The 23,694-nt window shown below is 41.6% G+C and overlaps 3 protein-coding genes across 15 annotated transcripts; 2 read left to right on the top strand and 1 right to left on the bottom strand.

The window, feature by feature from the left end:
- Positions 1 to 2,691: 2,691 nt before the first annotated feature.
- Positions 2,692 to 7,578, top strand: LOC112273553 (ergothioneine biosynthesis protein 1). 4 transcript variants are annotated; one of them, XM_024502473.3, is made up of 7 exons: positions 2,692 to 3,048; positions 3,161 to 3,244; positions 3,941 to 4,184; positions 4,502 to 4,820; positions 4,915 to 5,427; positions 5,639 to 5,884; positions 6,017 to 7,578. In XM_024502473.3, exons 4-7 carry the CDS (start codon positions 4,531 to 4,533, stop codon positions 7,365 to 7,367), a joined length of 2,400 nt encoding a protein of 799 aa, XP_024358241.1. In that variant the 5' UTR covers positions 2,692 to 3,048; positions 3,161 to 3,244; positions 3,941 to 4,184; positions 4,502 to 4,530; the 3' UTR covers positions 7,368 to 7,578. The 4 variants fall into 4 exon arrangements, with proteins under 4 accessions (XP_024358241.1, XP_024358240.1, XP_090101421.1 ...); XM_024502472.3 differs by lacking the exon at positions 2,692 to 3,048 and having other exon boundaries at positions 3,145 to 3,244; XM_090245295.1 differs by lacking the exon at positions 2,692 to 3,048 and having other exon boundaries at positions 3,145 to 3,481.
- On the bottom strand, positions 7,556 to 12,816 carry LOC112273555 (aberrant root formation protein 4). Of its 3 annotated transcripts, none has more exons than XM_024502476.2 (14): positions 12,543 to 12,816; positions 12,074 to 12,396; positions 11,721 to 11,870; positions 11,475 to 11,544; positions 10,963 to 11,204; positions 10,667 to 10,726; positions 10,326 to 10,476; positions 10,020 to 10,088; positions 9,315 to 9,604; positions 8,937 to 9,008; positions 8,655 to 8,735; positions 8,262 to 8,486; positions 8,017 to 8,068; positions 7,556 to 7,850 (listed from the first exon to the last, which is right to left on the bottom strand). In XM_024502476.2, exons 2-14 carry the CDS (start codon positions 12,341 to 12,343, stop codon positions 7,633 to 7,635), a joined length of 1,950 nt encoding a protein of 649 aa, XP_024358244.1. In that variant the 5' UTR covers positions 12,344 to 12,396; positions 12,543 to 12,816; the 3' UTR covers positions 7,556 to 7,632. The 3 variants fall into 3 exon arrangements, with proteins under 3 accessions (XP_024358244.1, XP_024358245.1, XP_024358246.1); XM_024502477.3 differs by having other exon boundaries at positions 12,074 to 12,392; positions 12,543 to 12,803; XM_024502478.3 differs by having other exon boundaries at positions 12,074 to 12,247; positions 12,543 to 12,773.
- A 3,224-nt stretch (positions 12,817 to 16,040) lies between these two features.
- LOC112273075 (uncharacterized) lies at positions 16,041 to 22,890 on the top strand. 8 transcript variants are annotated; one of them, XM_090245496.1, is made up of 11 exons: positions 16,163 to 16,369; positions 16,959 to 17,060; positions 17,209 to 18,359; positions 18,650 to 18,708; positions 18,914 to 19,365; positions 19,679 to 20,317; positions 20,470 to 20,578; positions 20,755 to 20,944; positions 21,152 to 21,320; positions 21,482 to 22,044; positions 22,441 to 22,890. In XM_090245496.1, the coding sequence occupies exons 3-10, from the start codon at positions 17,365 to 17,367 to the stop codon at positions 22,031 to 22,033; spliced, it is 3,165 nt and encodes a 1,054-aa protein (XP_090101622.1). In that variant the 5' UTR covers positions 16,163 to 16,369; positions 16,959 to 17,060; positions 17,209 to 17,364; the 3' UTR covers positions 22,034 to 22,044; positions 22,441 to 22,890. The 8 variants fall into 8 exon arrangements, with proteins under 8 accessions (XP_090101620.1, XP_024357200.1, XP_090101621.1 ...); XM_090245493.1 differs by having other exon boundaries at positions 16,221 to 16,369; positions 21,476 to 22,044; positions 22,408 to 22,890; XM_090245494.1 differs by lacking the exon at positions 16,959 to 17,060 and having other exon boundaries at positions 16,041 to 16,369.
- The last annotated feature ends 804 nt before the right edge of the window (positions 22,891 to 23,694 follow it).

Raw genomic sequence — 23,694 nt, 5'->3', positions numbered from 1 at the left:
ACAAATTTTGGTGTGACATTTTTTCTCACATTTTGGACCTTTCATGAAATGTAATTAGTAATACATTGTATCATCAAATTGAGAGTTCTTGTGGCTTGAAAACTACAAACAATGACACCATTCTTTGATGGTACAACTTGTGTGTCATAATGTCTTATCAACCTTAGAGAGACTTTCATCTGTAGATTTAAAGTTGAGCAAGTGAGTCTAATTTATCATCTTTTCTAAAATGATTTTTTTTTTTTTTTGGATTGCAATTTCAATTCAACTTTGTGATTACATGGAGTCTCTTGAGAAATTAAATTTGATTGCATATGTTTTGTGCACATCAAAATCTACTTCTATCATGGACATTTTGGCATGCACTAAGTTAGAGGGCTCTTTGGATCCATGATTATATCAATACCGTTGCATAAGGAGCCACCTACATTTAATGGCAAGCACAACATCATCTAAAACTAGTGGCATAAGTTTATCTAGGAGCAACAACTTAAATTTATGAGCATTTTTTTTTTTTTTTTTTTTTTTTTTTGATTTGTGGATGAGCTTCAAGTTTGTCCATTACTCTCAATGCAAGTGTTTTATTGAAATGCATATCTACAAAATCACACTTTGTACACTCAAATTACAATGACTGTTTAAAAGCACAACACAATAAAATTTAAAACAAGAGCACAAGGAATACATCTTCACATAACTTAACAGTGTACATTGACTCAACACACTCACTACATCATTGACAAGCAAATTTTGTTCAAAGCTCAACTTCTTCACATAGCATACAATTCATAAATACCATGACATACTTTAGAGGCAAGAGAGGACAAGAATTTTGTAAAAATCATCATTCTACAAATGAGTAAAAAAAGTCAATAATCTAAAATCTCAAATTAATGTTGATATTGCATAAGTAAATTTAAAAACCACTTACATTATTGCTGATAATATTTCATGTAGGGCTTGAAATGTGAAGAAAATTATTGTGCCAAAATTTGCATGGCATGTGCTTGGGCCCTAGATGCAACTAAAAAAAGAGAGAGATAATTATAGCTTATCACATCCAAGGATAGATTTGCAATTTTCAAAAAGTGAGAGATAGATTTGCTATTATCAAGAATATAGGGGTATTCTTGATATTTCTACATATTTGAGGAATATATATGATATTTACTCCTAAAAATAACAAGTACAAAGTTGAAGTATCACTTGCAATCATCTCATGTGTATTTCATTTATGATTCTTAAAATATTTTTTTTAATAAATAGGTGAATGTGGACAACAGTTTGAGTAAATAAGATGGTGTATGGGGCCTTTATTATTATTATTATTATTATTAAGCTGCTGACTCAGGTGCCACAACAACAGATAAGTTGACATCAGCGCCAGCTTGTTGTCATGAGTGAGAGAGAGTGACTTATGATATTCATAGTAAGAGCATGAGCTCTGGGAGTAAAACGGAACAGAGTCACATGGCATGGACTCTTTTCAAAGAGCACAAAACTTTGCAGCCCTAAATAACTGCTTGATTTGAATGACATAATTTTATTATTCTAAACAATGGTTTATTGGGGTTTTTTTTCCTCCTTTTATGTTTCATTTTACTTCAACCATCTCCTCCACCTGCATGCACAACAAGAGCTGGCACATTAGTTTTTGTTCTTGTGCATATTTTTAAAGCAACACTCTCCACCATTAATTTATTCATACGTTTCCGTTTTAAGTGGACTGTGACACTAGAGTGTTCTACCCCAACAGCAGTTACTATCAAGCTATCCATCAATCAATCATAGGCTCAGTTAGTAGTTGGCATCTAACTGGCATACCTGACATAGACCTGGGTCTACTTAACTTTTTTCAAAAGAAAAGTTTATAACTCTTTGAAAATTTTCACAAACCACTGGTTAATCTATAATAAATATAAAACAATAAATGTGAGGAACGGTAAAGGGAATAAGGTGCAGTTTCACATTCCTTGACCAGGGAGAACTAGAATCTTCTATGCTCGCTGGAGAGGAAGTCTCAGGGGAGTTAGGTCATCTATTCTGAGGAAAAGAGATTAGAGAATATTTATTTATGCTTCGGTCACGATTTGAGTGCTTTTGTAGCTGTAGCCTTGTCATGTGTCCCCTATTGGAGCTCAGCTTCGCATGTGACAATCATCGACCAATCCAGTGATCCCTCCATATCACCCCCACCACCAGGGAGGAGAAGCTTTGCACCGTAATGACAAAATCATGCGTCATAGTACTCCCCACGATCAAAACTTTTGTCCAGAACGGCACCTAACCATGCATCGCAGAAGTCCAGAAGTCCTGTGGTCAAGCACGCTTGTCACGTGAACCTTCCAAGCCTCGATTACACAAAAGAGAGAGGAAATCATAGTGAAGTGTGTTCGACGTTATAAAATCTATATATATATATATATATATATATTTACACATGTAAATGACAAGGATGCAACTCTAGTCACAAAGCATCTGCTTCTACACCACTTCTGGACCGACGGGTACCATTTGTGACTCCCACCCCTGCTTCAACATCCCCTACTCATCCAACCTCTAGTGAAAGTTTTAAACTGCGTAATCTCAGGCACGTCTCGGGAGTCACGCCATGACTTACTCGAGTTTCGAGCTAACATCAATGAGGATATCATGTAATATTCGGGCCCCTTTCCTCCCCCCTTTCCTTCGGCACTCTAGCTGCCGCCATGCTGTTGACTGTCGTCTTCTCACACTGATTGATGGCCCCTTCCGGAGTCGGTCACAGTGCGAGCATGCTACGTGCGGATCTGTGCGCGCCCGCATGCTCTTTGTTGAGAAAGCTGGCCGCATGCAAAAGTTTTGGCGAGATGAGTAGTTCACGCGTGAGACAAACCATGGTAAAGGTTGCAGAGCGGACGACGAACAGAAACGAGGTATTTTCGGAGTCAAATTAATGCGCTTTGTGTGGGTTGACATGAGCTGTATCGTCAGGAGGAAGAGAGAACCTTCGAATCGACCGTCCCGATTGAAAAGGAATGCCGCAGTTACTGCTGGGCAAATCATCTGGTGAGGGGACTGGAAGTTGGGTCGTTTGTTTCGAGCGTTTCTGATCGCATGCAATAAACCCTCTGCCATCCTCACGAACATTCTATATCAACAACTCTTGTTTGACACGCAGAGACTCCTCCACATTGCTCGTCTCGCGACCACTGCCGCGTGTTGGTTTGAGTGAGACTGTGGGAGCTCCTCCGCCTTGGCGCAGGTTCGTTGTCCTTGTCCTGGAATGGCTGTGCGAGGATTCATTCCCGCTTACCCGCACTCGTTAGTTATTTAATACTGGGCAGGGTTGTGAATGGACACAGGCAGGGACCGTGCCTGCACAGTAGAAATACCGTTGGAATTTCTCAACCCATAAATGTTCCCCACATTCTCCTTCGCTCTGCTTGGTTGATGCTCCAATTCGCTCCTGATTGATGAAGTAGTTAGTAACTGCAATGAGGTGCTTCTCGTTACTCACGCCAAAACTCATCGCTACAGTAGGTTGTTTAATCTCTTGTGTGAGGTTAGTTGTCTTCCCCATGTTGGAAAGCAAGGGGGCGGTTTGTGCTTGTTGTGGATAAGCAGAAATTAGAGGTGACCACTCCAAAGATTCTCGGGAGTCAAGGATGGTCTACTCAGTGTGGAATGAGAATTAATGAACACACAATTGCTTGAAGCTTCTTATTTAAGATTCGAGCTCCTCCTTTAGCACACTTAGCTCTTCAGATGTCGTCCTGTCTAGGCATTGTGATCCTCGCTTCGGAGAGACCATTCAGCTCGTGGTAATTTTGTGGTGATGTTTTCGGGAGCCGCCATCGCTCTAGAGCTGGAGAAGTTTGCTGCTATCTCAGTTTCTATGTATGATATCGAGGATTTCAAGTTAAGCTTGTACTGACAGTCTTGCTGAGGTCGTGTGCAGGTTGCGATCGTTTAATCCCGGTCGTGAAATGCGTGACACTCTACGAATTATAGGATGAAATTGCGCCTTAGTGGTCTGCACCGACTCATGGTTTTCCTCCTGCTCTTGACACTCCTCTCTGTCTCTAAGCGATCAACCTGAAGAAAATCACCATCACAAACGCCTCAAACACTGACTCTCTCAGCCGTAGAATCAACTCCTCAAATCATCTATTTTAAAAGTCCTGCACGACCCTGTCAACCTGGTGAGCGCTTGCGACAATCTCGGTTCCAATGTAGAGAATAGCATAGTTTTGGGAAGATATCCAAGAATGTCGCACAATCAAGTTGTGGTTAGTTGGCGCTTCTGATATAGCTAGAATATGACTGATAGGTATGATATTAACTTCCCGATCGTCTATTCAAAAAAATTCTAAGTCAGGACGGTCGATTTGCGGTGGAATTTTGCTCAGTTTGCAATCCCGCCAGCAGAGTGCTCTTTCTCGCTGTCCGTTTTGAAAATATCCATTTTGCCGACTCTGGTTTTATTTTAAGTAACGTGGCTTGCCTGGATGGTTGGCAGCTCGTCGCTAAGGAAGGTCACACGGCAAAATGGGAAAAAGTTTCGACTCGCCGAAGGTGCAAGTCTTAAAGGGACTTCAGGGACTTCTCAAAGAAATTCCTTGCAGCCTTTTGTACGACGATCGTGGCTCGGAGCTTTATGAGAAAATTACCGAGTTGGAGGAGTACTATCCATTTCGTGTGGAGGAGCAGAGGCTCAAAGAGCACGCGCGGAACATTTCCGCATCCATTCCTGAGGGCAGCGTCATTGTGGAGCTCGGGTGCGGCACGGCTCGCAAATCCAGTATAGTTTTATCCGCCGTTCAAGCTCACTACAAGCGGTACATCCTTAACTTCACTCTATCTGGAATCCTCAAAATCTGCTCAAGTACTTGGGATGTAACTAAAACAATTTGTCTGCAATGGATTATACAGATGCAGATTTGTTGGCATTGACGTCTCCTCCTCGTTCCTACAAGAAGCGCACACGAACCTCGTGGAGGAAGGGATTGCTCCCGACTGTATTGAGATGGTCGAATGCGAGTACATGGAAGGGCTGAAGAAAGTGCGGACAATGTACCCCACTGCGAATCTCTGCATCATGTGGCTCGGGAGCTCCGTGGGAAATTTCACCGACGAATGCGCCATCCAATTCTTTCGAGACATTCACGCTGCCGTCGGAACTCACAGTCAAATCTTTCTTTGCGCTGACATGTGGAAGGACACGGCGAAGCTCTACTCAGCTTATTATGACAAGAAAGGTGTCACGGAGCTTTTCATTAAGAACGGAATGCGCTGCGCACTTGCTTTGCTGGGCCATAACACTACCCCATCCGAGGAGGATGCATGGATTTACGAAGTGGTGGTGAACGAAGATTTGCGCCGCGTGGAAATGTATCTGAAGTTCACGAATGAGCTGCTTCTTCCTGAATACAATATCCACGTTAGGTGAGAAATACTTTCCGGTATGACTCATTTCAGTTCTTTGCGGATGCATTCCTTGCTGTCTGTGCTTTTTGTGACTTTCATGGTATGCACGCTACTCGGTGTCAAGGTTGTCGAATTAGGAATGCGCGTACTCCCAGCGCTAAGATTGTGTAAAAGTCGAGGACGGAGTACGGAGGAATCATGATAGAATTAAGAATTTTATATATTTCAGGAGTGGAGAACGTGTGTTGGTCGAAGTCTCTCGCAAGTTTACAGTGGGTGATTTCAACCGCTTGGCCAATGAGGCCGGCTTCCACATCGACGTCGCATGGCGTGACAGCATGTGGGGGATGCAGATGCTGATTCCTTTCAAGGAAGCGTTGGAGCGGTGCTGGGCGCAGACGGATAGATTCTTTCAGGACATACTGGATTGGTCTATAAAGCCCATCGACGTCCGCCATCCCTTCAAATTCTACTAGTGAGTGTGCAGTCACTTTGAGCTTTTTCTCAGCTACTTTGCTGCCTTTGATATTGAGGTAATTTAAGACATGTGTTTCTAATACAATTTTTTTGCTTTGTTTTGTTTCGTTTCTTTTTTGTTTTATGTCAGCGGCCATATCCAGGCCTTCGCCAAGCTCAAGCTTCTTACCAATGAGCCTCCTGCTCCCATGGACATCACGTTCTCGCGCGGGATTGATCCGAATGTAGTCGATCCCACGAAGTGTCACTCTCACCCAGAAGTACCGACCGAGTGGCCTAGCCGTGGAGAAATTGAGATCTATGTACAGAAAACAAGAGCCAAGCTGCTCGCTGCGCTAGCTGCCAATCAAATCTCTCCTCGCCTCGCTATCCTTGCCATCGAACACGAATACATGCATTTAGAAACGCTCGCCTACATGCGCGCACAGGAGCGGAAAGCTGCATTTGAGAAAAAGAAACGTGCCAACAGAACCACTCCAGATAACGCTCATGATATCACAAATGATGTACACAAGCACGGAGCTAACGGCATCACTAATGGCATCACGAATGGCAACACCAAGGGCAACACTAATGGCAACACCAAAGGCATCACAAATGGCATCGTCAAGGTCTCCATTTCGAACGGATATTCCGAAGCCGGTCATCACAGCTCCCACACCGACGGACCACATTCCACGGAATCCAACGGCTTCACCAAAGGCCATCCTTTCAACGGTGTCCACAAAACCTGCACAAATGTCGCAACGAACGGCAAAGTTCACAAGGTTGACGAGGAGCTTGAGGGGTCGAACATGATATACATAGCTCCTGGAAAGGTGGTGGTTGGGGGAGATCCTAGTGATGGTACCTTCATGTGGGACAACGAGTATCCAAGCTTCACCACCACGGTCACTGAACCGTTTAGAGTTTCCTCCAAGCCAGTGACAGTGGGTGAATTCCTCACATTCGTCAAAGCAGGAGGTTATTCGCGACAAGAGCTCTGGAAACCTCTCGATTTTGCATTCTTTCAACTCCACAGGATCACTGCACCAGCAACGTGGTCGGAGATTGACGGCGACTACTTTGTACATAGTTCACACACTACCGAGCACTGGAGGAGCGTTGCAAGTGAGCCGGTGTTCACGAGCTTGTCGGAAGCGGAAGCTTTCTGTGCTTGGTCCGGAGGGCGGGTGATGACTGAGCCAGAGTATCACTTGATTCTTGCTAGCAAAGAAGGTGAGAGAGTGAAGAAGCTGCGAAGCGGAGGGTGGGAATGGACATCTACCCCGTTTGAACCCTTACCAGGGTTCAAGGCAATGCCGGAGTATCCGGAGTACTCGAGCGATTTCTTTGACGGTTGTCACTACGTGTTGAAAGGTGCATCGCCCGTTACGCACCGCTGCATGTGGCGTGACACATTCCGCAATTTTTACCAGCGGCAATATCCGTATGTCTTTGCCAAATTCCGCGTTTGCAAGAATTTTGCAAACTGCGAGTAAGGCAGACAACTGTATGTATGTTCCTATGCAGGTTGCTTTCTAAGTGTGTAGAGAAGAATTCTCTATTTGCAAACCAAATGATTGCAACTTCAATAGTGCGAACTCTGCAGAATGTATTACTTTGAGACGGGCATTTTTCACCATCTGTTTGAATGAATATCCTCCCAAAGAATACTACTTTTACTGAATACATGAAGCAAGATTTTTTTTATTTGTTACAATTGCAAATAAATAACAAATGCTTATCCACTTTCAAAATGATATACTATAGCTGAGCGAATACTTCTTCGTTAAGTTCAAGACATCGATAAACCACACTTTGCAAATTGTCTATGGCTAGTGCCATGGCACTAGACATTTCGTCAGCTTCGCCCATGAGTCCTACACTCACTCCTCCTAAGTGCTCACGTAGAGGTAGCAACCATTGTTTGCGAGCCATAGTCAAAGCCTCCTTTGATAGGATCCCTGTGTGGTTTGTCTTTCCTGCAACGTGGGAGAAACGCATGTAGAGCTGCATCATTACGACTCGCTACCGCCAAGTTTTTAAAATTTTCTATTTAAATTCTTGAGGGCAGAGTGGAGCTTTCCTATATCTAAAGGAAAGTATTCTGCAAAAATACTCGACTAACAATATTATAGTTAGGCAAACCTGAGGATTCTCGAATGAGGATGAACCGATAAAGGTTGAGAGCACTTTGCACCTACACCCCACATGCCACAAACACATAATAAAAGAAGACAGCGGAGTGCACATCAGAAGAGAATCATTCTAAAATTGAGCTCAGTGCAGAAAGGGACAGTCAGCCTCTATGTGCACTAGTGTGCCACATGTGCCGTTGTTACTGCCTCGTACAGGGCGTATTCACATAATAAGTTTCAATCGTGGGAACTTACAGAATCAATCTGATCTGGTAAATCGGGGGGAGTCCCATTCTTTGGTCTCAACACACTTCCAATGACATCAAGAACGTCGTTACTGATAAAAGGGGATGCGAATGCTCCAGTATGGAGCCTCTCTCTTAGAGGATTTGCATCTCTGATCGGTTCTTTTTGCTGCTGGGGACTTGGAGGCCACGCTCTAGCGATCTCATCTTTTATGAGGATTAAATGAAGTGAGACCTGCAACAGGCTTCGTGCTTAGATACGTTATGAATCAGATGCTCTTTGCACCGCAAATCTAATGTTCTTGAACGGGCTCACATGACAGTCATGTATTGAAGGATTTTTGGGAAGTGAAAGGAGCACTACGGTAAAGAGAAGTTAATAAGACACTTAGATGAGGTTTACCAGAGATGGAGAGACGCAATCGTTGATGAGCATTTGTAGACATTGCAACCTAGCAGCCTCTGGAACTACATCTTGGATCACCTGTTTTTGGATTACAGGTAACTTCTGAGCCCAAACAGGACAATGTATGCACAGAATGCTAATGTCTACGAGAATGTAACTCTTTATTCACTAGCGACATCTGTTCTCAAGTATTGGGCAATACTTCCTCCACGCCACCCAAGCCACAGGTATAAAAATTCAGGGATCATACAACCATACTTTGAAAGCAGGGAAACTCGCCTTTTTGAAGGCAGCATAACCTTGGCGTCTCATCTCTACATTGAGTGCGTAAACAACTACATTTTGAAGTCTCTGCAATACAAAGACACAGTTCGAGGATTAGAAAGCTTGAAGCAAGCAAATTACTCTCGTTAAACTAAACATTCATTCATATCTATTTGTTTTCCACACGTTTCGGCAGCCACAATTGTTCTCTGCCCACAACACAATCACATTCGCCTTTCTGACAAAATCGATTCAATGTATACATGAAATAGATCTGCATCTCATCTTGCAAACTTGTAATCAGTTATGGTTCTAAGACAAATCAAGCGAAATTAAATTCAAAACAATTCAAGGTACAACCTGGATATATTGACAAGAAATGACAGATTGAACCTGAAGAGTAGGTATAATTCGTAAGACCAGTGCCAGCCAGCGTTCTGCTTCTTCATCATCGAAGGAGTATGTCAAGGAAGACACCAATTCAAGAATCGTATCAACAAGCGCCAACCCTTTTGCAGCAACTGATGACAAGGGCCTTGATGACTGTCCTGTTAATAGTGATGCGGCAACGGATAATGCAGCTACTATCCCTCTTCTCCCACTGAACTGGAGAACTTCTTTGATAGATTTCAGGGTCACTTCGGCTGCTTCTGCTACTTGGTTATTGAATAGAGTCCAGTACACTGTTCTGGCCACAGTCAAGTAAATGTTATGATGAGCACCAAGGAAAAAATACATTAAACGAGTCTAATAAGGACAAGAGGAATGACGCAGAACAGACTTGTTATCCTCCACAAAAAGAGCTAGATAACGCAGCCCAAATGAATTTTAGTCTTTATTATCGTCGTTGCTGTAAAGAGTGTTTGAGGCCCAATTAGACTGACGACTTGAATTCAAGGTTTGATCAGCTCTTAAGAATATTTAAAATTGAGATTGCTGAATGAAGCACAATATATAACTAAGAAGTTGCACTTATGATTTGGAAATGCTGAAAGGTCATTGTTGTCCATTTTGAGTTCATTGACCATAGTGTGCATCATCTGATTTATTCGAACAAGAGAAAACTACAACTGTAAGTTCAATCTACGGATAGTTAACCTGCAAGCGCGGCTCCTTTTGAAGCTTCTAATTTTTTCGTATTCTTCCCATTCACCTGCTCAGAAATTTCTGCGATGTCCAGAAGTGACCACAACATTAGTATGGCAAGTTAGGAACTCCACTTTAGCTAAGGTTGGCTTCATGCAGTGTAAGATTTCGCCCTCCAATTTTTACTATACATAGAAAAAGCAGCCTACTATTCCTCAAAGAGTTCTTAGCCTCGGTTAATCGTTGAAATTGAATCATGAATCAGTCGAACATATACACCAAGAATACTGAGCTACTATGTCAGCGAGGAGTTCTTACCATCAGATGTTGTCTCAATAAGATCTTCAATCTGATCACCTGTGAGCAGCCGAAGCAAAGAAAGACCACAAAAGGGCAAGAGCTCCGCAAGCTCCATTACTGACACTGGAACTTCAGTTCCTGGACATGCAACCTTTTCCCCTGTGATACCCTACATTAGAGTAGCAACCAACCAATGAGTAGTTAAAGTGAAATTTTAACAAATACAAAATTGCATCCAATCTGGTTCAACTAAAGGCAAAAGAAGACATGATCAAAGCGATGACCAAGATTTAAGTTAAACTCAGGGTCAAGGCTTGTTCATTCATAAAGGCTTCACAAACTTTCATCGAGTAACCAACCAGAATCTGAAGGGCAAACATTCCAAGTCTTTGCTGAAAATATTCCCGCTGTTCGACAACCTGCAGCTCTCCCACAACTTGAGGTAATGCAAGAAACTAGGAATACTGACAGTCTTAAGTTATAAAAGTTAAGAGTATGATAATAGGAGCAATGACCATGTTCCACCACTACTAAATACAGATAAATGTTTAAGAGCGTTTAAATACGGCAAGCAAGGAACTAAGCCTGTCGAAGACGGTCTAAACTGGAATTTAGAATAATTCACTTGTTTACGCGGCTTTGATAAGAAACTTACACCCACAGTATCGCAAGTTTCTCTGACAGTCTGGGCAAGCTGCACAATGTCATTCACGATTGCTGCACGAACTTGCCCGAGGGTAAAGACGTTGTGCCCATCCATCCCCTGAACCGTCTCCATGGGAGTCTCTTCCTCCTCTTCACCCCCCTCATCTTGCGCAGCCAAGCGCACCAGTGCAAGAAGCCCTATACTTGCCTCCTGAAAAAACTGACCTTGGCGCCTCTTTAGACGCGAAAACACTGCATAAAAGCCCAATTAAAGCTCAAATATTCATTCGACATTTACCAATGAAGTTTAATAAATCTGCACACATATATATACAGTATCGAAAGCTGGAATGTCATCGACAGATGAAGTCAAATCATCATGGATTGTTCTCGCTTTTAAGGAGACTGACTAAGTCGACATCAAGTTTCCGTCATTTTCGTTAATACTAGATTATAATCACATTAGGGATGAAAAGGATCCCCCTAAGACTTCCTACATCTAGCAATCGTGGGTAAGCTCACCTATAGAGAGCCCCTGTACGAGAGGAATACAACAGATCAAAGTCTCTGACGTTGTGTACATGTTTAGGGCCTGCACCCCCCCAGACGCAAGAATGTTCAAAAGTTTAGATATTGCACAACGACGTCACACAGTTCATCAAATGAAGCGTTTTTTTATCATGTCTTCGTTGAGTAAAACACATGCTACTCATTCAGCCCTAAACTCTTAAACACGAGCTTGCAGAACTGAGAAATGGAGTGAATTGCCTCCATGAAGGCTGCGAACATTTCACGAGGGCTGCAATTTTCAGCCAAATCCTCGATGATGCTAAGACAGTGATCTTGGCAAGCTTGAGACAGACTGACGAACTTTACCGCCACCTTCGGCAGCTCCAATCCTATCTTCTCACATAGAACCTACATATTCACAAGTCACGCCCGTGTCATTAGAAAGAAGCCTCAATACAGTATATGCGTTTCTGTCGAAATTAAACAAATAATAATAATAATAATAATAATGTAAAGATCTTAACCATTCCGATGCTACCAAGAAAGCCTGCTGACAAACAAACAAAAAAGAAAAGAAAAACTCGAAAGTCTAACCACAAGCCATTACCTACCAAGCCAGAAGGCAAAGATGGATCCAACAAATCCACAGCCTCCTGCAGCACTTGCTCGCACTGGGCAAGCCAATTCGCTGACGATTCTTTCCTGAGCTCCAGGTTATTGAGTGGGCTTTCGAGCATATCCAAAAAGTCTTGAGTCGAGGCTTTCAAGTCCTCAATTTCCTCATCCTGACCCAATCCAAAAACATTACTAGGGTGGTAACGCAAGAAAAAACCAGCTGTGGCACAATCTCCACGAAAACCACGGCGCAGGCAGTCGATCATTCCGGCCACACTCCACGAGGCAAAAGTTCTAATAACAGGGGCGCCCTCGCTTCCTTGAATGCACAAAAAAATAAAAAATAAAAAATAAAAAAAATACAATAAAATAAAAAACTAAAGCACGACCAGCTGAAAGTACTTGCAATCGGCAAGCTATCTTTGCAATCCACCGCAAGCAGAAGAAACTAGCGGAGAAGAGTACCTGACAGCACCGAAGAGCAGCGTCGCGCAAGCGATCCACGATAGACGCCGCCATGGCACTAGGAAACAGCACGACGAACACAATGCTAACACTCAAAAAGGCATGATCAAGTGAAGTACGAAACCAACTTCAAGTTTCGAGAAGAGAAGAAAGATGAGGATACGAAAGTGGAAGCCGAGGACGGAACCGAAATCGTTCCGGCGAAGGTCAAAGTCCGACTGCTTCAACGACATGCCTTCATGATGAAAAAAGCTTAATGCAACCCCGCGGAAATAACTTCCCTCAGCCAGCCAGCCATCCAGTCTGTCCACCTTGGAGTTGGCTCCTCCTCCGCCTTTGGAAGAAGGCTTTCCATGACGAACAGCAGCGCCGGAGGACATGGTGACGGAACGACAACGAACGGATGCTCTCGTTCACTTCTCTCTTTCATTCTGAACTGAAATGCCATGCTGGCCTCCTCCAGGCCTAGTCACCCAGTCACCACTCCTGAGGTCCACACCCAGCCCTAGCTGGCCTTTCCTCGGTATGGGTCCGCCTCTCCTCCTCCACGTACCTTACTTCGGTTACCCTATTGGGAATTGACACATGGCATTGGGGGGGGGGGAGATGGGTTTTAGTTCTTCGTTTGTGAAACTTGATCCATGTTGAAGGCATTTGCCGATGTGAATGCTTTCCATCACGAGGATGCCACGTCATTTTCAATAATGCAAAGCAGTTTTGGCTTATTTTCTTTGTTTCTAGAATATAATAATTGTAACACTTGCTGCGTTGTCATGTGAATCTCTGTCACAATTTGTACTGACTCAACCAAAATAAATAAATAGATATAGAAATAAAAGCAACGCTGGTGTAACTTGTGTAATTCATTGTGTAGTTTTTGCAATGTGTAATTTTTTAATTGCTTATGTACTGTGGTTAGATGTAGTAGATATTGATTTAACCATCATCAAGATTATTACATTACAAAGAGATTTAATTTTTTAGGCCCATTGTAAAAGTGATAAATAAAAATAAAATAAATAAAATCCTAGTTCTATAGCAATTAGCATTGGTTTATTCTTTTTTTAATCTTCAATAAAGGTATATTTAAATCAAAATATCTAGATTATTTAAAATGTAAATTTAGTTTGAATGAAAAAGGATTAAGTAAAGTTGTTAACTATCAAATTAAAAATAAATACATAAATATATATATATATATATATATACTGGATAAAAATAAATAAATCAACTTTTTGTAAGTGTTGCCCCAACACTATTTATATATTTTCATAAAATTTGATATATTATTAATATGTTGCAAATTATTAATATAGTAATAATTCTTTGATAGTATTTTATTTTTATATATATAATATAAATAATATATAAATAAATATGTATATATATATATATATATATATATGCATTAACCTATTCTCTTTTTATGAAAGGTGCAATTTAATTTACTCAAATTATTGTTAAAATAATATTAATTATATTTCTAATGTTTATTGATTACTGTTTGTGACTAATCTTACACATGAAATAAAACTGCAAATCCATTTTCCAATCAATATTAATATTTTTTTAATCATCATCAAACACATTATAAAATTATATCCTCAAAATACCATCACTTAATTTGCTTATAATTAAGTGTAAGATTTAAACATACCTGAGATCTTAGGTTGGTAGTACCTCAAAAGTTGGTTTAATTATACTTGCTTGGTATTATTATTTTACTATTTATCATGCATTATAATACCATGTTTTTACTTAGTAGTTTCAAAATCATTCATAGTATAAAAATGGAAAAATAAAACACGTCTTCACATGTTATCAATCAATACTGAATGCATTTTTATACAAACAAGAACACTCTAGGCACTAAAAATAAGTAAAATCCATTTATGATAAAAAAAAAACCAATATTAGCTTTACTGCCTAGCAATTTTCTTGGAAAATTTTAATGAATTGGAGAAGTAAATTTTTATTTCTTATTTTTTACACAATAGTTATTAAATTCCTTGGCATATTTTCTTTGATTACTAAAGATGTTTCAAGCTTTATATATGTATGTGTGTGTGTGTGTATATATATATATATATATATACTCACATACATAGAGACATATAATGTAATAACCTCCTACAATCTTAAAATATCTTATTGTATTATCATTTTTATTTGTAATTTTAATATATCAAAATATTATATTTATTGTTGTGTGCTTGTAAGATAGATATTAACAAAAAAAAAACATCTTAACACATATCAAAAAGTAAATATTCTTTTTTAAATATTTATTACTTCTATAGAATTTATATCATGATATTATTTTAGATTGCAGCTACCTTTAATGATCCAAGACTTTCTACACACATCTGTAATTGAAAATTTATTGAATATTATGAACTTTTATAAAAACAAGCATTTATATTTTGTAAATTTTTTTAATACCAATAATATTATAAAAAATATATAGTTGTTACATAACCTTTTTGTGAAAAAATAATGAATTTAGAATCTATTCATTTTAATGCTTTCTTGAGTTGCCTTCTACTTGACTTACTTGTTTGATTTAAATTTATCTAAATTGTATAATGATACTTAAGTTGATTTTCAAAATTTTACCAAATTGTCTTGATTAGTTTTCTTTTGTTACTTGTTCGTTTGTTTTTGTTTTTTTTAATATTCCTATATTTATTCTTTATTAACAAACAATCCTTTAATTATACAAAACATGATGTAATATTGAGTTTACTTGCACATCATGTAAGACATTAGTTATAATTTAATAACTAAATGCAATTTGTGGTGCCAAGTACGGTTGATAAGGTGGCATATGTTAAGCAAAACAAACCGTTTCGTTAATGTGTACTTTATACATTTTCTATTTCCCACACAGTGTTATAACCTGGATTCTAATAATTTAATCCAAATTTTACCTTTACTTTTACTTTTTTAAAAGTATTTTATATTCTTTCAGCCAAGTCAAACATTGATACTAAAACAAAGATATGATTGAGGACGAGACATGATGCACTCAGTGAGATGAATCAATGCCCTCTAATTACACACTGAACTCTGACAACAATCATATTAAATAGGGAGAGAATTGGTCGCACAGAAGGAATGAAGAAGGAACGAGTAGAAATGCACACAACAAGGGTACATCAATGTAGGTGTGTGCGTAAGCGCGCGCGCGGAGTAAAGCACACAGTGATGAGGGGAATGCTGAAGAGCAGGAAGTGGGGGGGCAGTGGAGTGTAGAGTTGTGTAGGGATGGGGAACGAGAAGAGTACCCTGGGAGCATGGTGGAGGAGGATGAGGAGGAGGAGGAGGGGATTGAATAGAATTATCAATGAGCCCCAATTCCCCAGAGAGACCATGAGTATTGACACTGTCAGCATGAGCGGGGAGGGTACAATTCAAACCGGCCCTCAGCGAAAGGCACCAATTACGCACTAGTAAGAGAGAGACCGAGAGAGAGAGAGAGAGAGAGAGAGTGTGTGTGTGAGAGTGAGTGAGTAAGTAAGTAGGTGGGTGGGGGGAAGTGACTACTAGTAACTTACGTAAGTTCTTCGACTTGAAGCCCGGGTCGAAGTCGACGCAGACAACGTCCACTGCCACCCAGCCCAGCCCAGCCCAGCCCTCCCTCTTCTCTCTCCTCCCTTCCTGCCTGCCTTCCTTCTCCTCCTCCTCTGCCATCGCCACACCCACTCACTCCATAGCCACCCCGCCTCTGGCTGCCATCGTCGCTGCAGCCCTGGCTCTTCATCGCCGTCTGCGCTCCCCGCGTGTTGTTGCTCTCTTATATTTTGCGCGATTATCTGCCCAACCAGGTAGTGCTTCCTTCGTACGTCCCTTGTCTTGGAGCTCCCTCACGCCTCGTTCCTTGCGGTTCCGCCACTCCAGCTTCTTTTCTTGGTTGTTGCTGTTCATGGGTGTGTATAGTTTTCGCTGATTTTGGTAGTGCCTATGTTTGGGATGTGTCGAGTTGTCCATTTTAGCTCATCGTTTCCTTTTCTTTGGATGGCAAGCATACCCTTGGGACGGTCGTGCAGGGTTTTTTTTTTTTTTTTTTTTTTTTTTTTTCGCAATTTGATTTATTTATTTTTTTGGGATTTTAATTTTAGGGTGTGTTCCTTGTAGCGAGTTTTTTTCAACTTAGAGAATCGCGTGTATTGCTTATTTCTCATCTACCGGTTCGGAGGAGTGTTAGTTTCGTGACATTGGTTTTTGCTTTGGGGAAATTGGTTGATTTCTTGAGTAGGGCATCGTACCATGACTAGCCTCGAAGCACTTGGGACTCAGTATTTTTGAGTAAAGAAGAATACTTGGCCTTTGCTGAGTACTCTCAGATATTCTGTTTATTTAATCAGACACTGCAGTCAGACGCAATGACTGAAGGACATCATTGCTTTCGATTAGGTACCGTTGATCGCGTCAGTGTTGCCGTTGGGTAGAAACTTTGGACGATGTCAGTGGGAGAACGATTCGTGAAGTTGCACACAACCTCGCATTCATAAACTCGTAAGCTGGGTTATTGGGGCCGGTATATGGTTCGCTATTTGATTGACCATGTTTGGAAGTTAAATGGTTTAGTTACGATCATCATTGTGGTAGAATTTGATGGACGCCTACAGCTTACTCATCGAAGTCTCTGTCAACGATTGGACAGAGAAAAGCAGTTCGCGCACTTGGAGCTTTAACAAGAATGGTGGATAGCGTATGAAGCGTGATTTGGGGGTTGAAGAGTCACCACATTCACGGGCAATGTGAGGGAACTTTTGAATTTCTTCCGAATTCTGCTTGTCGGGAAGATTTTTTTGGTGAGATGGATTGTTTAAGGCTTTATGGGGATCACATGGAGGGGAGCGATGAAGGAGAAGCCCATAAGATTCAACCTGAGTTTACTGAGATCACAATGGTGGTGCAAACACAGGAAACCATGGAAATAGAGGTTGTGGAGGGTGGGGATTATAAATGCAATGTCGATGAGCAGGAAGATGATTTCCCATATATTGAAGGTCGTAGTAATGTAAACAGCAAGGAATTGGAGGTTTTTGAACAAGGGGGTCTGGAGTCTTTTGCGGAGGTGGGAAGGGGGTCTATTAATGCAAGTGTGGTTCCAGAAAATGAGAAAAATTCTCAAGATATCATTCCGGTAGTCCATTCTGAATATGGATTAGTTGACTTAAATAGAGAGACTTGCGAAATGGATGTCAATCTTACGGTACCAGCGAGTGATGCGCTAATGACAGAGCAGGATGAAGCACTTTTGGGAGGAGATACGGAAATGATTGAAGAGTTTGGTGAAGGCACTGCGGCATTGGAGCAAGCTGAAATCATTGACAAGCATGCTACGACCTCAGTTGAGGTTGAAAATGGCCAACTCGTGGCGGATTTGGATGCTTCTAGGGAGGGGGATGTGGGAGTAGATGTTCACCAGCAGCTTGTAGAAAACGTTACAGGAAACGTGGCAGTGGATGTGACAGCAGTTTCAGGTGACGGATCTAGTGGAGAGGCCTGTTTGGATGTTCCTACTATAGCCCCTGGTGCATGTTCAGCACAGGATGGCGGTTGGGTTACGAAGGATGCAGATCAACAAGAAACAGGAACTTCGGAGCATGTGGACACTGAGAGAAAAGAAAGTATTTCTGTTCTAGGAGATGAGAATGATACCGATGGTGACAAGGGACCATCCGAGAACTTGAAAGATATCTCCAGCGCTAAAGTGGATCTTGTTTCATCTTCTGCCCCTGAATCATTATTCAATGATGCGAACCGGGCCCAATTGCAAGCCCAAATCCTTGTGATGGGGATTTTGCGGTAAGAGTGCTTACCCATCTCTCGACTTCAAATCTTTGAGTGATGTGTAGACGATGTATTTTACCCTTTTCGCTTTAGGAATGAATAGGTTAGATTATACTCAATGAATCTCATATCCTCAATACCTGAGTAGTCATTGAGCAAATCTATCCATCCACGATATTGTTTTCCACTTTAGATATTTTGATATAATAGCGTTCTACTGAAGATACGTATCATATATCCGTACGGTTTACTTATGCTTTATGCGACCCGTATAGGTTGTGATGATATATTTTTATTTGTTTCAGGAAGGGTGATAAACCTGGCGAGGATCTATTGAAGTCTGCATGTCCTGAAATCTGTGAAGGTGAGCCTGAAATTATTGCGTCCCTTACAGCACCTGCTAAAAGTTGCTGAGCATTATGTCGGGTCACTTCTCTACGTTCACATGATGAAAGTCACTTAGTTCACTGCATATGGAACATGTCGGTATCAGGGTTTCCTTTTCATTCTTAGAGTTTATGTTTAGGTCTGACCTCTAAATGTATCTGATCTTGGATATCCTTTTATAGGCCATTCAGATCTCGGAGATCCATCTTCTTCGAAAAAGAGGAAGTCCTCTGATAAGGAAGCAGCACCGCAAGAGGCCGGTGAAAAGTCTTCTGGCCGCGGTGGGATTGCAACTGATCTGATGACATCTGTGAAGGTGAATCTTAACTTGCGTCGAGATGCATCTGAGAACGCTGTGATTCTTGAGGATGATACAGACAGACAACTTCGCGCAGCGCAGATTACTGCTCATGATGCAATGACAACTGCCGCTTCAGCTCTTGCTCAAAGCCATATAACTTGGGCTCAGATCCGAACCAAGGATCACTCAGAGAGAGGAATTGCTAGGGAGGCTCAAATAGCGTCTGTGGCTGCCACTGTTGCGGCTGCTGCTTCAGTCGCGAAGGCCGCTGTCGAGGCTGCAAAAGCTATCGCGAACGTGTCCATTAAGGCTTATTGGCAAGGTGGAGGTCAGGTAGGTCGCAGCACTTGTCCGAGAAGTGCTAAGTGCTCCGATTCACCTGAAAGGTGTAGGTTTTCACTAGGCTTAGTAGTGTATGGAAAACTTTGCTACTCGGACTGTTGCATGCCTCCTGCCGCTAGTAGTGAATGAATTTGGAAGTACATAATATAGAATGGACAGGGATGAATCGCTTGCGGAGTGACGTCGTTTTCGAATTGAAAGAACTGTGTGCTTTTTATTACAGTATTACTATTCGCATAAAGCTGTGTTCCTGCTTTAGTTAGAGAAGGAGACATGTGTTTGATTATGAAAGGCGGAAATGCAGATTGCTTCGAACGGGAAATCCTCTGCTTCGCCAAGTAAGGGGAAGGGAAAATCTACGTCAACTAGGAGTCCGAAGTCAGAAATGCTGGCATCCGTTGTTAAAGCCGCTGAAATGGCCTCTGAAGCTGCCACACAGGCGGGTACAGTCCTGGCTTTGGCCAACCCGTTGACGCAATCTGGTGGTGCTGAGGGTCCACGGTTGCGCGAAGCAGATGCAGTGAAGGGAACAGATAACAAAGGTATTGGACGCAGTGCAAAAAAGATCAAAACTTCACGTAAAACAAAGTCTGCAAAAAAGCTGAAGACGGTATCAGCTTCACCTAAAACAAAGGCGACCAAGACATCATCAGTTTTGCCTAAATCAAAGATGGCCAAGCTGGCAGCAGCTTCGTCGAAAAAATCATCAGTTAAAGCGTTGAAGGATAAAATTGGCAAGAAGAAAATTGGACCTGTTAAAGGAAAAGACACTGATGAAGGCAAGTCTAAAGGTGGAGTCCAGCATCTCATGACGCAAAAGGACAATAGTCAGCCAGCACCGTTGACCAAGAAAAAGGAACACCATGAAGATTTATTAGATGCTCGAGCTGATGTAGACACTAATCAACAATCTGAACGTATTGCAAAAGGCTCAGCAGTGGAGGTAAGAAACATTTCTCTGGTCATAGCCTATTGGATGTGATGGTGTGTGAAGGTTTTGTTCATTGGATGACTACTGTTTTGATATTGTGGAAGTTGTATCATGTCTTCAGTGGGATGTTGAAAAGCTGTTGATGAGGATGGCCTTGCATGTAGGTCATGACTGATGAAGAAGGACTGCGCGGTGGTTGGTTCTCGGGAAAAATCTTAACGGCGACTAAAACTCAAGCATGCGTAGTTTATGATGAAATCCTGGATGACGATGGTAAATTATTCTGATTCTTTTATTAAGAAAAAGATCTCTGCTTCTTCAAACTCAGTAATTAGATACTTGTATTCTTAGGTACTTTTTAATTTAAAGGAAATTATGTTATGACGGATAGGTCATTATACTATTACTCTTTCTTATCACATGCTCAGTAAGTGGTTCGCATCATGTAGGCGTTGGTAAAGTCGAAGAATGGTTTCCTTTCAAGGCTACTGGGCCATCTTCTGGTCCGCGGAGACAAGTGCGTCCTCTACATCCGTACAGCTCTGTAAGAGAAGCAGGCTCTAAAAAGCGGCGTCGTGTAGCATTAGGATCTCAGACTTGGGCCGTGGGTGACTACGTCGACGCGTTTGTTCAGGATGGGTAAGGATTAATACTTTCGTTACAAATGTCGTGGCAACTGGATCTAGGTGATTGTCCTATTTGATGTACATTCTATGTGATATGTCTACATATCTTAAAGGTGCTGATATTTACATTCATAACTGCTTCTCGTCAATTTCAAATGGATTTTGAGTATTACTTGGGTGTATGGATTCATTTGTACTTTATGGATGTGCTTGCTATCAGGTGGTGGGAAGGAACAATTACTGAACTAAACGACCTTGATGAGACCAAGGTTACCGTCTATTTTCCAGGGGAAAATGACACACAAATTGTGAAGACGTGGGACTTGAGGCCGTCCTTGCAATGGGATGGTGGCAAATGGGCGCCATGGACAGGTCCCACCGTTATCCAGGTATCAGCATTCTTCTGATGTCTATGCTTTTTCCTCTTAACTTCTCTAGCCCATCTGGATATGGCAACCTATTATTCTAGTGTTGCACTGATGTATTGAAGAACTTTGCTCGGTAAGTTACTACACAATACTAGAGCTAATGGTATGAATGTCAGTCGCAGGGAAAGACGGGAGGGTCAAGTGGCATGGTCAAGGAGGACATTACAGACAAGGGCAGCTCTCCCGAGACAATTGCTAAAGCCACAGTAAGAAGCTCAAAAAAGGTTGATGAAACTACTCCTGTCTCATCTACACGGAAGAGGAAAGCTCCAGAGCTGAGCGCGAAAGCCACTAACGAGATGAAAAGTTCAAAGAAAGTGGAAGTTCCCATTAGCGAGGTCAATGAATCTACTCCCACTACCAGATCCACTCGGAAGTCACCCGATGGTAAGAAACAAGAGAGTTCGACAGCGGCCAAAGTGTCTAGCCAGAAGAAGTTGCCCATTAAGCCATCGGACAACAGAAAAAGCAGTGGCAGGAACACGAAGCCTACCAGCAAAGAAAAAGAGAAGGATTCCAGTACTGTTGCGTCGCCGAAGAAAATTGACCTCAACGTTGGCAAAACTTCAACGAAGGCTGTGAAAAAGGATGAAGTGCCTGAAGTTGCCATGACCAGGACCAGAGGAAAAGTCAAAGCCGAGGAGCAGGAAAAGAAAAGACCAAAAAGACGGTGATTGGTTTCAAGGTTGGCATGATTCTCGCTCAATCCGTGTTAGCTAATTGGTGCCCACCCATTCCTGAGTATTTCAATAGCCGGATGTTACGAAGTCTTGCTTTAGTTTTTTCTGCTGGCAAAGTACAATAGAAAAGCACTTGTGGGGATGTATATCTCTTTCCATTGCGTTTTTGGAACTCTGAAAGTCACTTGTTTGGAATCTGTGGAGTCTTGGGTTTCATGACTGAGGAATAAGTGTTTTGGGTCATTTACTACTGCTTAGATATTTTTCGACTCAATGTCCAACCTTAACTTGACACAACTTGAGTTGAGAAAATCAGGTTGTTTAATATTCAATAAGATGACCGGACACCTCAGTTACTTCATGTGCAGGCTTAAGTGGTGGTGGTTGTGATTTTTACATAGGTGTGATGACCTCAAATCAATGATGCGCCACACCCCGAGAAGAAAACCGTCCTTTATCGCCTTCCAAGCAATGTCTTGTTTGTCAGATTTAGTCATCAATGGTAGGCAGCCAAAGCTGTAGACCACACCAAATCGTAGTTTTGGTTAGCTACAGGGATGAAATCCTCTGCTACTGAAGCAGGACAGGCAGGACTACTTCGTCACTAAAGTGTCAAAAACATTTGATAACGGCCATTCAAGTTTATTTAGTTCTTTCTTTTTACTATGCTGGATGAGTATATTTGAGAGGAGTATACAGTAATACGAGTTGATTTTTGTCCTCAATCGATGATGCTCAAGCGCCAGGTGTGCAGAATGGTTGCAATTTGTGACCAATAACACCTTTTGCAGCACTATTGTAATGTTTTCGACTTTTGTAATTGTATATGGCCTTAGTTCAGAAGTTGTAAAGGTTTTGTCCTGCCACCAGTAAAACTCTGCAGTTTTAAATTTTTTTTATGATCGTTGTTGCTGTCGTTATATGAACTGCGTGTGTGTAGATCAAGGGTCCCCGAGGGTGCTTTTCTCTGCAGGTTCTGGTTCATGCCAAGTAACTGAACCTCTGCATTTCTGGACAACTTGATAACTGGTTGAGGCTTTACTGTAGCCCGTATAGCGTATCTTACAAAAAGATTGATTGAGCTTATGAGTTTTATGGCATTTCATCCTGCGAATAACCCTCTTTCTTTATATCCATCTTAATTCTTGGGTTTACGGATATCACCTTCAGGCTAACACCATTTTTGAGGATACATTCTTTTTGAATACATCGACAATACATAGAAGGAAATCTAAACTTGTAATTGCGACGAAAATGACGCAGAGAGGAGAGAACGTAATGCAACTTACAATGCAAGCTAATGTGACGTCAAAATTTACCCATTTCAACAGACTTTCGTTTCCTCCCTCTTCTCGGACAACCTGAGCCTTGAACGAAGTCCATCCACTCGGGGGCTTGTCCATCGTGTTGGTTTCTATGCAGGATTTTCTATGCACATCACAACATAGCTGCAGTAGTTTGGGAGAGAAAGTCAAATTTTAGAAACACATGGAATCAGGACTGGCATTACAAAACTTGAAGTTAATAATTCTGCTCAGGATGACTGGTATTCAGTGATTCATCTTCTCTTGGAGTCTGGGGATGATTGTTCTGCACAAGAAAGTTTGTCTGGACTCGTTCCATCGAACCAGTTACAGGGCAAAGCGTCAGCAACA

Source organism: Physcomitrium patens, chromosome 20 (genome assembly GCF_059467195.1).
Source record: "Physcomitrium patens ecotype Gransden chromosome 20, ASM5946719v1, whole genome shotgun sequence".
NCBI lineage: Eukaryota > Viridiplantae > Streptophyta > Bryopsida > Funariales > Funariaceae > Physcomitrium > Physcomitrium patens.
This window is presented reverse-complemented; position numbering and strand designations above follow the sequence as displayed.